Source organism: Lepidochelys olivacea (assembly GCF_965140295.1).
Source record: "Lepidochelys olivacea isolate rLepOli2 genome assembly, chromosome: 8".
NCBI classification, from domain to species: domain Eukaryota; kingdom Metazoa; phylum Chordata; order Testudines; family Cheloniidae; genus Lepidochelys; species Lepidochelys olivacea.
Genome location: NC_140418.1, coordinates 106,222,878 through 106,238,927, shown reverse-complemented (window position 1 = coordinate 106,238,927; position 16,050 = coordinate 106,222,878). Strand labels below are relative to the sequence as shown.

Genomic DNA, 16,050 nt, shown 5'->3' with positions numbered 1-16,050 from the left:
GGACAGATGGGGAATCAGAAGGGACGGCCAACGTTTTCAAAAGTGGCCGCTCATTCTGGGTGTCTTGAGTCCCCTTGAGCCTGGTTTTCAGAGGCGCTAAGCCCTGACTTTGGCTGGAATTGTGGGTGCTCAGCACCTCCTGCAGCCCCAGGCGTCTCCAGTGGGACTCCCCAAAATGGAAGCACTCAGAGCTAGTGGGAACTTTGGAAAATGAGGGCCTACGTGAATTGCTCAAGGCCACAGAGTCAGTATCAGAGCAGGAGCTCCTGGCTCCCAGATCTGGGCTTTTCCCAGGCCTCCCCGGATCAGCACATCCTGAATAGTAAGGGGTGTGAGCCCAGGAGAACCCAGCAACTGTCCAGGATTGGAAGGAGTGGCCACAAACACACTTTTGCGTCATTCAGCCAGCTCTGAGAACGACAGTCTCACAAGCTACCGCTGGAAAGGGGCGGGATATCCACACGGAGGTAACGTGGGCCAGCAGAGGACCCAAGCGGCAGATGGCATGTGCATGGGGACGTGCCAGCCCCAGTCAGAAAACGGATTCCCAGAAAGATGCCAGCCCTGAACCAAGAGTCTGAGATGCCGTTTGCTCAGAGGCTCCCTACCTCTGTGACCTGAGAACTGCTCTCCTACTCTGCAGGGTGCCTTCTTGTCCTTCATTCCAGCCTCTGAGAGTGCTTCCTGGCCAGGCGCGGAGGCCTCTACATTAAACGTCCACCTCCTGCCTCTAGCTCCTACTGCCATTGCCTCTGTGGAACGGACGGAGGAATTTTGGCCCAGATCCATCTCACCTTGGCCCAAGAACAAGAGACCAAACCCAGAAAATTAAACTGGGTCCTCCCGCCTGGGCAGTGCAGCTGAGCAGACCCACCCAACCCCCAGCTGGGTCTGCAGGTGCCGTTGCTCAGTGGTGTGGCGGACGAGGTCATGAAAGTAACCCTGGTGATGAGTGGAGGTTCCTCCATGGCCTGTGGCTCTTCATGATCAAAAAACAAGCTGGCTGGGGACAGTTGCCCGGCCGACATCCCTGGAGACTAAAATTCCTCCCTCCACGCGCTAATGGCAGCTGCCTCTACTTGCCCCAGCCGGAGTGTGAAGGAGGACAGGTGGCATTCATCCTTGGCCTCACAGGAGGGACTGTCAGCAAGGGGACCCACGGCTTTTAAATCACAGACACCTGCCCCCTGAGGTCTGAGCCCCACCTTGCTTCACGAGGGGCCACGAAAACGGCCTCTCATACCAACAACTTTTAGTCACCAATGAGCTGGAGCCAGGCTGGAAACGGCAGCCCGAGAGGTGAAAGGTCCACATCCCATTTCCCACCCCCAGAGACACCCAGCGAATGGTTGCTCCACACCCCTGCTATAGGCTTTAATTATTGTCCTGGAGTCTCCTGTAGTTTGCCCCGCTGAAGATCTCCCGCCTGAATTTGACAACCAACCCCTGACTCAGGAAGGGACTCCCCATGGGGGCACTGTCTTCTGCTGTCCTAGCCAGAGGCGCTGCGGTCAAGCGGAAAAGAATCAAATGCACCCTGTCAGCAGAGTACACCTGGAAAGCCAGGTGCGGGGGAGGAAGTCACTGAGAAACCCGTCCCCCCATTTCTCCTGGCAAGCCCACCTGGACATGAGATCCCAGCCCCACTGACGTTCGTAGCAGAGCCCCCACTGACTTCAGTGGAGTCAAGGCTTTGCTCGGGGTGTGTAAATACTTTGGTGCTGAGGCAGCTAGTTAGAGAAGATGGGGGGGCTCCCTTTTCCCTAGCCTCTGAGCTCTGCTCAGCGCAGAGGAGGGGAGAAGTCAGCTACAGCTCCCCGATCCAGTGCCAGCCTGACTGAACCCCCAGTCTCAGCCAGAGAAGCCAGCACAGGATCAGTTTAGCTCTGCTCCACTCCTGAAATCGCCCCTATCTGGACAAGAGGCACCTCCTCCAGATTTACAGCAGTGGAGAGTTCACCGGCCCATGGGGAATTCGCTGCCGGCCATTGACAGAACACGGCACCCCTGTTGCCACCCACACAACGCAGTCTGGTCTTGGGGCGCTGAGAGATGTAGGCCAGGCAGGGGAAAAGCGGGACAAGCCAATAACCAGGGGAAACTAGGACAGGCTCCAAGTTTCTTCTTAACATTTCTCTTTCTTGCCTGTAAATCTAGGGGATGCGTTGCTGATTCACTCTGGTGCGAAGCCGCTCCTTGTGCCAAGTACAAAAGTAGCAGTGGTCCGATGGGGCAGCAGTCTGTCCCAGCTCCGGTGGCCTTTCCCTCCCTTCTCCTTCCCAGCCCAGCCACACTCTCCCTTTCCTCCTCTCTTTTCTTTCCGCGGCTTGCGTTCCTCTCATCGAGAATTCATTGTCTTGTCAGCCTCTAGTTAGCTGGCGTGCGTGCGAATCATAAATTACACCGCCCGGGCCTTTCTGCTCTGCTTCAGCACAGACAAAAAGATTGCACTCCATCACCGTGTCGCCCGGCTTTTAGTGGTATTGATCAACGCGGGCCCCCCCGCTTTTCATTTTAACCGAGCCGGTTAAGTGCAGTATCTTATTTTGTGCTGGGACAAATGAAAAGAATATTAGCAAGGGCTGAAATATATCTCTTTTTTATCTCTCTGCTACTTTTTTATTGAATCTTTCTGAGTAGGTGGCTTTCCGCAGGATGACAGCCTCATGACAGGCTCCTCATTAGAGCTCAGACAGTAATTGTGATGCATTTCCCTGCGCGGCCTTTTCACTTCTTCCCCCCCACCCCTCCCCTCTCCCTTTTCCCTGATTTGTAAAGTGATTGGATGTACAGACTCACTCCGTTTCTTAAATTATTGCCCAGTGTAATCCATCTTCCTCTCTCCTGCGATGGGCAGCTGTGCTCTCTGCAGATTGAGCGCAGGGGCTTTGGGTTCTCTTCCCCACCCAGGGGTTTCTTGCGCCTTCTGGTACTGGCCACCTAGCTGGACCTGGGGTCTGATCCGCTTGGGCAGTTCCTGTGTTGCTCAGCTCACCCGATGTGGAAGCTCTATAGAAGTACCAAGCATTATTATAATCTGAGGCCATCACATATAGTCACTTTGGACCAGCTCCTCATCGGGTGCTAATTGGGTTTGTCCCAGCTGAGCATCGGGGCCTTCCAGTTAAATGGCCCCATCTATCCAGAGCAGCAGTTGCACTAGTGACCCACCTGTGCAGTGCAGGAAGATGGAAACAAACAAGTGCAGTAATAAAATCAGTATTTTAGCAACCTTTTCCCCATTGGAGCCCTCCATAGCCCTCCTGTCCCAAGAGGAACCTAGATGTTGTCTCGGTAAATCAGAGCCTTAGCTAGATAAGCTACAAAGGGAGGATCGGGTTAGGGTTGCGGCACTGCACTGGGCCTCAGGAGACCTGGATTAAATTGTCAGCTCTGTGTGACCTTAGGCAAGTCATTTAATTTCTCTGGGCTTCAGTTCCCCCATCTGTAAAATGGGGAGAATGCCTCCTTTCACCCACCCTTTCTGTCTTCTGCCTTCCTATTCAAGACGGTTTCTGCTGGGGTCCTCTCACTGCTCCGGTAATGAAATGATTAATACTAACAAGTGACTCCTGTAAAGATTTTTTAAATCAAAACCAGCTCTCCCACCTCCCCAGAATTCATGTGCAGTTCAGGCTCAGTTATCCACGGCAGGGTCTGTTGGTCACATGGAGAACCCCCTGGGGGAGGATCTGAACGTACTTGCTGAGTGCCTGGCGTTTGGATAGTTGAGGTCAGAGTGTGCGTGCTCGCAGGGCTAGATTCTGAGCTGTTAGATGGGGCTGTGTTGATCTGGAGTCACCTTGCTGCCCTCTGCGAAGTGACTGCAGGTTTACACCTATCTAGCTGAGATCAGGTCTGGCCATTGGGAGCTGGTTCTCCTTTGACTTGCACCTGGTGCGTTCCCTTCCCCCAGCGCAAAACGGGTAGCACTTTGCCTGTGTGTTGGTGATGGCACAAGGTGTAAGGCTGTGGAGCATCAGGCCCTTGGTCTTTCTGCTCCTGACCCAGCACCTGCTGATGTTGATGGTCATTGAAACAGCCCCTTTGGTGCTGCTGCCTTGCCAGGCCCTGCCCGTCGGCTGGGATGAACCTCAGAGGGCTCTGAACCCGACAGAGCTCAGCACACAGACTGTCTGAGGACCAGGAGAGGAGTGAGCAGGGGCGGGGCCGGGGAGGAGGCGGAGCAGGGGGTGGAGCCAGGGAAGAGGCGGGGCAGGGGGTGGGGTCGGGGAAAGAGGCGGGGCAGGGGTGGGATCTGGGGGAAGAGGCGGGGCAGGGGGTGGGGCCGGGGGAAGAGGCGGGGAAGGGGTGGAGTCTGGGGCATTGCCCCGGGACAGCACTGCCCTCTGGCCCCTGATTCATCAGGCCTTGCTCTGAAACTGACTCAGAGCTGAGCGTCCTGATCCTGCGATGTGCTGAAGCCGCGAACATTCACCACCACCCAGAATCGGGCCCAAAGGGAGGCACTGGAAACCCCACAGAGACAGTGCTCCGTCCCTAAAGCAGGACAGTAAATAGCCTGGTATGATCCAAATCCACAGACAGGGATATGCTGATTAGAGAATAAATACGGAAGGCAAAGATCAACATTATTCATGTTCTGTCACTTTATTACCAAACAGTTTCTGCTTCCCCACGTCTTTCTGCCTGGTCGCAGATACTCTGTGCTGACACATAAACCATCTCCTCTTCAATCGCCGTGTTCTTTCCGCCGCCCAGCAGCCCACCACAGCCCCGTCACCACCACTTACTGTCACTGCCGAGCTGTTTGCAATGGACGGCGTTGCCCAGTTCACGGGGAGGAGGGCGAGCGTTTGCCTGCTTCAGAGCTAATATGGGGCTTGCTTTGAATGATTGTTTTGTGAGCTGGAAGGAAAGGAGGCCTGTCACGCACGATACCTGCTATCAGGACACAGATAACACCAGGCCCATCACAGAGCAGAAACGAATTGCTGCGGAGCCATGTGTAGGCGTGCGTGGGGGGTGCAGGAGAGGCGCTTGCAGCCGTGACACCCCCAGGGAGGCTGGGGCACTGTGACCCTTCCCACCCACCTGTTTTCGGTGCAGCCCGAGAGGCGCAGCATAAACTGTTGCACCTCGGGTCCCAGCGTGGGGTTGTTTTTATTCAGAGGCGTTTCAGGTCAAATGATTTTGATTGATTTTAAGCGACAGAGGCGTCTTTAGAAAAAAGGAAGGCGGAAATAAGAAAAGGAAACGGAGGAGTGGTCTCCGTTGCACTCACGCGCCTGGAACATGGCTTGGGCTGACGACAATTAAATGCGGGGAAGGCGTTTTCTGATCATTAAGACGTGTCAGTGGGAGAAAAGCAACTGGGCACAACTGGTGATGCGATCTCTAGGGAGGGGGTCGGAGCCCTATTGCTGGGGCACTTCAAAGTAGAATGGGCAAAACACGAGCGAATAGCCTGGAGCGAACAGCCCTGCTTTTCCTCCTGGCTGCCCCTGCCCACCTGAACATACCATATGGGCCCCAATTTACACCCCTAGACAGGGAGACCCGGAGAGACGCATTGGCTGGGGCAGGGGCTAGATGAAGGGGTGGTAGTTCCAAACAAATAATCCAGTTGCAAACAATTTATTCAACTAATTTTGCATCTTATTGTGTTCCCGGAATGAACCGATGCGTGATTCTTCTCAAGTTTGTTTATTCAAAGTTGCGTGTGAATTTCTCTTACCCAGTGGCTGCCTCATTCCGTAAGTCACATGGAATTGTTTTTGTTTGCTGACTGGACGACGGTCATTCTGGTCTAACACCCACCGAAAACGAATTCCCGGTTTTGCTTTCTGCGTGCACTCTGGGAGGGGGGAGTTTGAAGTTGACTTTCCTTGGTGCCAGTGCTAATAACACGTGACCCACCAACATTCGCAGACCCAAAAAGGGTCAGAGTCCGTCACAGCAAATGTATGTGAGGATCTAGCCAATGTTTCTAGGACATCGTTTGCAGTGTTCTCCCAACGCTTCCTAGCGGGGCTGTTCCCAGCTGTCCTTTTGCTGATCTTTCTATTCTCGGGTTTTGTGCTGCTGGCCATCACGGCGGGATCTGAGCCACTCCCACCTAAAGTACCATAGAAATAGCAGAGTTCCTGGGGCCTTTGTGGGGTCTGTGGCTCTTCTCTGTGCGTCTAAATTAGTCTAGGCTTTTCTGTAGTGCCCTAGTGGCCTCGTCTCTTCTCCCGTCCATCTTTAGCTCAGGTAGATCTGATCTGCCTGCGGCTCCGGGAGCTGAGGTGCTTTAGTTGTCCATTTATATGACATGGATATTTATCATATTTAGGATTCCTGGCCCTGGGGAGCGGGGAGGGATGGTTTAGCGGCTAGAGTGGTGTGGGGAAGGGCTGGGAGTCAGGACTCCTGGGTTCTTTTTCCAGATCCAGGAGAGAGTGAGATCTGGTGCTTGGAGCAGGAGGCTGAGAGTCAGTTGTAGGCCAGTCATTGCCTCATTGTGAGATTCATTTCACCGCGGTATGCCTCTGTTTCTCCATCTGTGCAGTGGGGATAGTGACACCAACCCACCCTTGCAAAGTGCTCTATGACCCAGGGAGGTGCTGCAGAACTTCCTGGAGGCTGCATGGCTCCCATCATGACGCGCTAGGGACGGTGACTGCATCGTGTGTTTAGCTGGCTGCTCGACCTGGGTGCTGATCCGGCCTAGCTCGGAGCTCCCCGGTCTGGTGCAATCCCAGTTGTTACTCCTGCTATTTGGGATCTGGTAAGAATGCTGCGTAGGAACCCAGCTCATCCTTCACCACGGGGAAGGGCAGGTGGGAATTCAGCCGTAGGTCTCAGCTGCCTTATATGAGTTATTGGTGAGTCATCTAACCCCCACCAGTAGCTTCCATTGCATTACCCTTTTTTTCAAAGCTAAGTGGAGGAACTTTTACTTGGTGTTCGGGGGCGATTTACAGTTCAGATGGAGCTGAAAGAGACTGAGAACTTCACTGTCCAAAGTCTCTGAGAGGAGGAGTCGCTTCCTTTGCATTTCTCTTGCTGTTTGCACTGAAGGAGTTTCCTTTGGTTGTTCTTTTTAGAGTCACTTCAGCAACATACTTACACAGCTCTGCCGGTGCCCCTCAATCCCGACCCGCAGCCCCCTGGTATCCCAGCCCTGAACCTCCCCCCACAACAGCTTTGACGATGCCCCTTAGTCCTGACCCACAGCCCCCTGGTATCCCAGTCCTGCCGGTGCCCCTCAATCCCGACCCGCAGCCCCCTGGTATCCCAGCCCTGAACCTCCCCCCACGACAGCTCTGACGATGCCCCTCAGTCCTGACCCACAATCCTCTCTGCTATTTCAGCTCAGTCCCTGACGATGCCCCTCAGTCCCGACCCGCAGCCCCCTGGTATCCCAGCCCTGAATCTCCCCCCACGACAGCTCTGACGATGCCCCTCAGTCCTGACCCACAACCCTCTCTGCTATTTCAGCTCAGTCCCTGACGATGCCCCTCAGTCCCGACCCGCAGCCCCCTGGTATCCCAGCCCTGAATCTCCCCCCACGACAGCTCTGACGATGCCCCTCAGTCCTGACCCACAACCCTCTCTGCTATTTCAGCTCAGTCCCTGACGATGCCCCTCAGTCCCGACCCGCAGCCCCCTGGTATCCCAGCCCTGAATCTCCCCCCACGACAGCTCTGACGATGCCCCTTAGTCCTGACCCACAGCCCCCTGGTATCCCAGTCCTGCCGGTGCCCCTCAATCCCGACCCGCAGCCCCCTGGTATCCCAGCCCTGAACCTCCCCCCACAACAGCTCTGCTGATGCCCCTCAGTCCTGACCCACAACCCTCTCTGCTATTTCAGATTTAATTGTTGGGCACGGGCTGCATTTGTGTCTGTTTTATAGCAACGGAGCTCGTCAGGGACTGAGCTGCGATTGTCAGACTCATTTCACAGATATCTAAGCTATGTTCAGAGCCCAGGGACCCGATCCTGCTTTCAGTCATGGTGGTGTCAATCTGGGGAATAAGCGGATTTGCTCTAGATTTACATCGATGTAACCAAGACAAGGATCTAGCTCCCAGTCTCCAGAAGGGAGAGGAGGGCGCGTTACTATTAATCCAGTAGCCACCTGGGTTGTGATCCATTTGCAAGCTCCCTCTGAAGGGGCCTGTGGAAAAATTCCACAGCGCAGGGGTTCATTTGTGTATCAAGAACTCTCTGCTTTCAGGGCAGGAAATATTCAGTTTCAACACTTACAGTTAAACATTTGCTCGGAGCCTGAGAGACCATGCAAACAGCAGGAGAGCCCAGGGTCTGCCTTTTCATCTCTCTGGCACTAGCCAGCGACGGGGAACGCAGCAGAGTGGAGGAAGGTAAACACTGGAGCAGAGCCCTACAGCTTGACAAGGGACCGAAGGGGGGAGAGAGAGGCAAGGAAAACAAAAACACAGCTGCCAAAAACAAACCCTGAAAAGAGCGGTTCATGGTCTCCCAGGAGCAGGCTTGGCACAGAGAGCGGAGCTGGGGGCACCGGGCAGGTCCGCATGGGCAGGCAGGTCTGACCCAGGATGGGAACTCTGGGCAGCGCCTGTCACAGGTAGATGCCCTCTCCCCTGCCCCCCCAGTGGAACAGATTTACCACCCTAGCTCAGTTCAGAGGTGGCTTCTGAGTTTCAGTGGTGTGGGCTGGGTCAGTTACCAGCTTGAGATCCCAGAGCCGGACTCACTCCTTCGTGGTGGTGAGTGCCCTGCCAGCCCCTACCTATGGATTGGACTGATGCCAAGCTAAGGATGTCTCTGCCCTCCTTTGCCCCTCCAAAAATGAAAGCTGCTGCACTCAGGATTCGCTGCACCCTGCTCTCGCATTGCACGATGCCCAGGCTTCATCCCCAGACAAGAGACGAGATCAAAGGGTGGGAGTCCGGCTGGCCCTGAGGCCAGGGAATATGGTCCGGGGTGTGTTCTCAGTTGGCCTCGTGCACAGACAACACATCTTTGGCCTCAGGAGCGCGAGTCCTGCAGGCCTGGGAGCCATGTGTAGGAGTCAGAATGGGTCCCCTCCCTGCGGCTCATAGTGAGTCTGGCAGCTCCTCTGAGCAGTGGCCAAGTCTTTCCCTCTCTGCCATGAAGCCCCAGCGCAGCAATCAATCACACTCTTGCGCAGCTGTGTGTCATAGGCCCCGCGCTGCTGAACCCTGATGGAGGACCCCCCCCCCGACAGCGCCAGCGGCAGGCGCCTGTGCTCACCGGAGCAGGAGGGTGGGAGCCCTCGCCCCACTGTCCCCACCCTGGTCCGAGGTGGGACAGCGTGCAGCGCAGGGACAGCTGCCCCGTGCTTGGTTGGCACAGATTTGTTTCAGTTCAGTCAGAGTAGCTGGCAGCTAAGGGGAGCACTGCTCATCCTCCTGCTGGCCTGGCCTGAGGGGGCTGCTGGACCCTGGACAGGGAGGCTGGGCTTGGGAACGCAGGGCCCGATCCAGCGCCCAGTACAGTCGGTGAGAGTCTTTCCATTAATGGCAGTGGCGTGTGGCCCAGGCCCTGGAAGAAGGGGGCGGTCTCCCGGCAGAGGGGAAGCCGCGTGGCCCCTTGGAGGCCAGGCAGGTTCCGTTTCATAGCCCCCGGCCTTCGAGTCAGGATCCTGCAGCCCGCAGCTCTGGTCTGTGCTGGGGAAGAGGAGCCAGTTTAACCCGCAGCTGCCTTCAGGACGCGCAGCCCAAGGAAGCTAATTGCGGGGCAGCCGCCCGCGGGCAGCCAGCGTGCTGCCGACACAGAACGGGTGAAACAGGCTGGTCGGTTGAGGGTAGCAAAGCCGCCCCCTGGCACGTGATGGGCTCCTTTTGCTTTGGCTTCTTCAGGCTGCTGCCCCGTTGCCCACCGTAGCAGTGCCGCTGCCCCATGGCCCCGGGTGACTTTCCCTCCTTCGCCCTAAAGGCCCCCCGGGCTCGGCCCTGAGAGCACGGCTGGAGACGGTGGCTCAAGAGCGTCCCTAGTGGCGATGGCAGGAAAGGGTGCCCGCCCCATCCCAGCGCATCTGCTACTGTTCTGCGTCCCAGACAGCCTAGGTCTCGGAGGGCGCACGCCCAGCGCAGGCGGATGGGGAGGGGATCCAGGAGGGCAGCATGTTTACCCAGCGGGGACCCAGCAGGATTTCCCGTCCGCTCGAAGACGGCCTGTTTATTTTGGGAGGGAGAGTCAGACAACGCCATTGTTTTGTTGCTGGGGCTAACGTTATAAATAGCAGGCGGTGGGGGTCCCTCCCGGGCTATTTCAAGCCCCCGCCACACAAAAGTGGAAAGGCTCCAACAGGAAGCTGGAATTGCTCAAATGCCGGCCTTTCCCGCCAGGGTCAGCGCACGCTGGTTGTTTGGCTCCGGTTTGGTTTTTGGGCATTATTTAAACATGACAGACTGAGGAGAGAGCTTCTGTCTGAGAGAGGGGGAGACATCCTAGGATAGCAAAGCTGCATGTCTGCAAATCTGCTGGGAGGGGAGTGGGGTACACTGGGTGGAGCAGGGAAGCGTGGGAGAGGGGTCAGAGCCCTTGGAGTCTGTTCTGGGCTGGAGGCAGAAATTGTGTCTCGTGGCTAGAGAGGGGCTGCGAGTCAGGACTCCTGAGTTCCCTGCCTGGCTTTGGGATGGGAGTATGAGCTAGTGGTTAGAGCAGGAGGGGCTGTAAGGAGTCAGTGGATTCATGGTGTTGTTCCGATCTCTGGCTCTGACCTTGGGCAAGTCCCTCTCGCTGTCTCCATTTCCTCATGGGAAAAGTGAGATACTATATACCTGCCCCACAGGGGGCTGGGATCTAATTAACGGCTTTTCCTAAAGTGCTTTGCGAGCCCCACGGAAGCACCATCACTGGCTATTTGTGCCCTTCGAAGGCAAGGAGGAGCCAAGGTTAGTCACAAACTTATTTCAGACCTTGCCTCTCGTTAAATCTGTGCACAGGCTGTTTATACGGTGAGCAGCAGGAACCCAGTAAAGCTGCCTGCGCCCACATTTCATTTTTTGAGAAGGTCTCTTCCTTTAACGGGCATTCATTGAGCTGGGCTCCGCTGTTCTCAGGAGCCATAAAATGGCACCTTTTGGCTGGTGATTGGAAGGCCACGTTGCATGCAGCCCCTTGTATCCAGCGCAGACTGCTTTATTGTGCATTACTGCCTCTCGCCTGGATTTCACCAATTTGATCCGTGTCTAATACATAAATAAATAATCCAGCAGGAGGGTTCACATTAGATGACAACAGGCAGCCATAAAGCACGCTTCCCCTGGCAGGAGTGCTCAGACCTGGACTCGGCACGCCCCCTTATGAGCGCAGTCGCTAATACAGCTGGGAAACCGGGATTTGGAGGCCGTTGGGGTTTTCTCCTTTATTGTAGCTTCATTGTTTGCTTTAGAGTTTTATTTTATGTTAAATAGGCGCTGTATATTCCTAACAGAGGGGGCAATAAAGTTTCTGAGCTGGAGGAAATTGGCTTAGGAACAGGGACTTAAACAGAGAAAACTGGTTGTGCAGTGAAAATAGAAAGGCAGCATTCTCAGGCCTGGGGCGAGCCGCAAGAGTTTTTCTGAGCTCTGCCCAGTCTGATCCTGCAGGGTTCTGAGCGCCCCCAACTCCCAGGGAAGTCGGAGACACTCAGCACCTCCCATTATCGGGCCCCCGATAACATCAACCTATGGGGAGACGAACCACATGAGATCGAACAGATTCCTGGTGTGACTCAGTGAACTTCAGCACGGCGAAGCCAGGATCTGGCCCATGACCTTTCCAGTGGGCTGCCAGCCTTCCTCCTGGAGCGCTGGGGAGCAGCCTGAGCGGAGCTGCTGTCAGGAAGCCAGGCAAGGCGTGTGGCCATGGCCGCGGTGCAGCACTCCAGGGAGCGCAGGGTGGGATTCAGTAACGGGGAGCTGCTGCAGAGCAGAAGGGAGCCCCCGCCAGGCTCCCACATGGCACTGAGCTCTCCTTTTATAGGTTGTTACTGGACATGTGGGGTGGGCAGGAGGGAGAGGCGTGTGCTCTGAGTCCGGAGCTGGAACAAGCCAGGAGCTCCGGGGGTTCTTCTCCTCTCACCACAGGAAATGAGAAATTCCCATGGCCTTCAGTGGGACTTACTCATCTCTGAGGGGTTGGGGAGAAAGAACAGTGCCCTGGGTTGTAAGCCGCTCTGCCACTGCCTCACTGCATGGGCTGGGGGAATTCCCCTCTCTGTACATTGGGGTTAATGATCCTGGCCCACCTCACACAGGGGCTGTCGGGCTTAACAATAGTAATTAGCACTTTATCGTCCGTCCATCTCCAAGTGGCAGAGCAATGGCGTCATTCCACATTTTATAGATGGGGAGACCAAGGCAGAGAGTGGGGATAAGGTCCTGCCCTAGGCCACACAGGGACGCAATGGCAGAGCCAGGAATATTATTTATATTCCCAGAGTGCCTAGGAGCCCGTCGTGTGAGGTGCTGTGCAGAGAGAACAAAGCCGGGCCCTGCATAAGACAAGCTGGATACAGAGAGAGAGACAGATCGGGGAGCACAAGGAAATCGAACCTCGGCTCGGTTCACTGGACCCCACTGCCTCCCACTGGTGATGACATGTACAACGTGCCTGGCCGAAGATCCTTTAATCTGGAGGGGTGTTCGTACTCTCACTGTGCCTGCTGCCAGGGAGTGAAATTCATTAGAAAATATGCTATGGAATAGTTTTTTCCATTAGCCTGTATTCTATTAGTCGTGTTCCGATCGTCACGCTGAAATTCAGCCAGCCTGAAGTGGGAGCGTGTCACTCACACTAGCAATTTCCCACCCAGCCCTGTCCCCAGACACCCGGTCTCGGTCGAACAAGGGAATAGGACCTGGAGGCTGTGTCTGACCCGGCTGCGAGGGTTCACGGGAAGAGCATGGAGCTGCCTCGATAGAAACCAAATGGCAAAGCCTCACCTTTCCTTTTCGCTCCCTTTGGGGTTGCTGTGCCGTGGAGCTGGGTAGGGCGCCCGCCACCTCCCTGTTAGCATCTTGTGTCACGGGGTCTCTCTCACGTCCACGCGCTACCATTAGGCCAGCAGAGAAACGTGGCTGGGGTAATGTCAGCTTCAACCAAGACTGGGCTTACACAGGCATGAGGGTTAATGCTTTCTCCACTCCTCTCCCCACAGGCAAAAAGAAAGCAACCTTGTTCGACAGCCAGGCCCCGATCTGCCCCATCTGCCAGGTCCTTCTGCGCCCCGGCGAACTGCAGGAACACATGGAGCAGGAGCTGGAGAAACTCACTCAGCTGAACGTCAGGTAAGGGGCTGCCCTTTTTTCCATCCTCTCTCCACCAGAGCGGCCAGCTCGCCAAAGCTTAAAATCCAGGTGTGGGAGCAGGCGTCTCTCCGGGGCCAGCGGGCCATGGGCACTTTCCAAGCAGGCCCTGCCAGTGATAGCGAACGAGGTGTGTGTGGTGGGGGGGGAGGGGTTGTGGGCATGAAGCGCCCAATGGATTGGGCTAAATCCAGCAAACTCGTTTTCACCTGGGAGCCCAGGCCCTGATCCAGCCCCCATCAAAGTCAGCAGGATGACAGAGATTTGGAAGCACTCCTTAGACATAAACTAATGAATAGGTCCATCAATGGCTATTAGCCAGGATGGGCAGGGAAGGTGTCCCTAGCCTCTGTTTGCCAGGAGCTGGGAATGGGCGACGGGGGATGGATTACTCGATGATTCCCTGGTCTGTTCATTCCCTCTGGGGCACCTGGCATGGGCCACTGTCGGCAGACAGGACACTGGGCTAGATGGACCTTTAGTCTGACCCAGTGTGGCTGTTCTTATGTTCCTCCAGCCCCGCTAAAACCCAGGGACATGCGGCTTCCCACTGTGCTGCAAGCTTTCGGGCGAGCAGGTACTTACGGCTGTCAGCTCGAGGCATCCCTGGTACTTTGCTTCAGCAGGTATGAGGCTCAAGGGGGCAAAACCAAACCCCCCAAGGCAGCAGGCATTTAGCAGAGAGCCTGCTGCCCCAGGCTGCCTTTCAGCTCTCACTGCCTGCTGCTTTCCCCAGCACAGCAAAGTTCCCCTATTTAAAAAAAAATTAATTGCAGTTTAACTGCTAGCAGTTATTTAGGGAATGACTGCAGCCAAGGGTTGGCAGATCCCTGCCCCTGCCTTAATAAAACTCAGCAGCCTTGGAAAAGAGCGTGTTTATTTCAATTATTAATGAATTCCCCGGTCATTAAAAGGTGAGAAAAAGAATCAAACTGCCGACTGGAAGCTAAGTTACATCACCGGGGGATAGGGAAGGGAGTTGGAGGTGGGGGAGTGGCTCAGATTAATTGCCCCATAGCACCTGGTCAGACCACCACTGAGGTTTGGAGAGAGAAAGAGAGAAAGCCCACTTCAGACTCAGCTGAGTCTGGGATATTTTTCCAGCCAAGCAATGACTGCGATCAGCTGCAGATGAAGGGAGAATGGAGGGAACCTCAGCAGAGACCTCCTGAACTGGGGCTGGATTGAGACCTCCCAGATTCATCACCCAGGTGGCACTCAGCTGGAGTGCAGATCCATGGCTCTTTAAAAGAGAGACAGTGAGAGAGAGGAGGAAAAAAAAAGGGAATAGCCAATCCATTCATCCCACGCGACACCCAGTCCCCTTGTGTGCGTAATTTATGGTGTAATTTGGGCGGCATCCAACTTAATAAAGGGCCACTGCAAATTAGTGAACAGGTTTAAATGAACAGAAGCAATTAGTGGTCAGAGCAGCCCATCAAGGAAGTTGGGCCAATATCAGAGTGAAACTGAAACTGCAGAGCAGCCTCTGGTTGGTGCAAGGCGGTGATGGGAAGGTGGCGTTTAATGGGAAAGGAAAGGAAACCCTAAATCATAAAGCATGACAAGGGCCATTGTGGGCCAGCTGACAAATGAAAAAGAATGGCATTATTCCTTTAAATAACAGCGGCAGTTAAAGAGCAGACAGCTCTCTCTGGCTCGCCCTCTCTTCCCCGGCCGGCTCTGGTCGGCCCCGTGTGCAGTGAAGAAGAATCAGAGGTCTTTATTAATTATTAAATAACAACTCCCACCGTGCCATGACAGATAACAGTCAATCTGTTCTATGGATTCAGGCAAGAGAGGCTAATCTCCAACAAAGCAGCTCGTCGCCCTGCCACTCTCTCCCCACCTCCTGGCCGCGGCCGCCCTAGCCGGGGAGGGAGCCCCCGAAACTCCTGCCAGGGCGGTGAGCAGGAGCACCGGGGAACGGGACACAAATGTGGCTGCTTACCTGGAATGAACCCCTTGCTCTCCCAGCCAGGCAGGGCTGGTTGGCTGTAACAATCCGAGTGGCCCTTCTTCTGCTCCCTGCCCTGGAGGCCTGGCCACAGGAAGAGCCGGGAGCAAGAGAGCAACACATCACCGAGAGGAGAGAGAAACTCATGATGATCTCAAATAATCCAATCAACATACAAATAAAGGAAGGGCTATAAACGTGATGGGGATCGGGGCAGGAGCCCAGCCCACTCCCTGCCAATGCCGAGTCATTATGAAAATGACAGAGCAGCTGTTACTTATCAATCTGATGGGGAGAAACATGCCGAGGGGTTGCTTTCCAGCGGGGCTCAGTTTTTAACAGAGGACACAGCCAGTCATGGTTTGTGTGGTGATGTTTTAATAAACCTGAATCATTTACAGCAACAAAAATAAATGGCCAGCGCTTACAGTGAGGCAAGGCGGATCCCCTCAGACCCACTCTGCAGGCATCATCACAGCCTTAGCAAAAAGCGTCCAGGCCAGCCTGCTTCCAGAGGTGGGATACTGGGCTGGAAGGAGCAGTGGTCTGCCGGTGGAACAGACCGTTGGGTCTGGGGCGACCTTGCCTGACATGCTGGGTTTGAGGTTAGGCAGCTCCTCAGCAGGAAGTTAGTGCCATACGGAGGGAGGGTGGGGGCAAAGGAAGGGGAGCAGTGGAAAGAGGAAGCATTCCCAGGGTATTCACAGGAGGGATGGGATGGAGGATGGGCTGAACTGCAGGAAAAGGCTCCTTGCAGGCGAGATCTATGGGGCTGTGGAACCATCTCCACAGGGAGGGGCGGGAACCCCACCCTTTGGGACCGTTGGAAAGCCACTCTCAGG

The 16,050-nt window shown here is 55.2% G+C and overlaps 1 protein-coding gene across 4 annotated transcripts in view; it reads left to right on the top strand.

Annotated features, from left to right (window-relative positions):
- Nucleotides 1-16,050, top strand: part of RNF220 (ring finger protein 220) — a 334,084-nt gene that overhangs the window by 192,623 nt on the left and 125,411 nt on the right. For all 4 annotated transcript variants that reach the window (XM_084636163.1, XM_084636161.1, XM_084636164.1 and 1 more), the window contains one exon: nt 13,104-13,233. In XM_084636163.1, the coding sequence (XP_084492289.1) occupies nt 13,104-13,233 (130 nt within the window). The remainder of the gene's footprint in view (nt 1-13,103; nt 13,234-16,050) is intronic.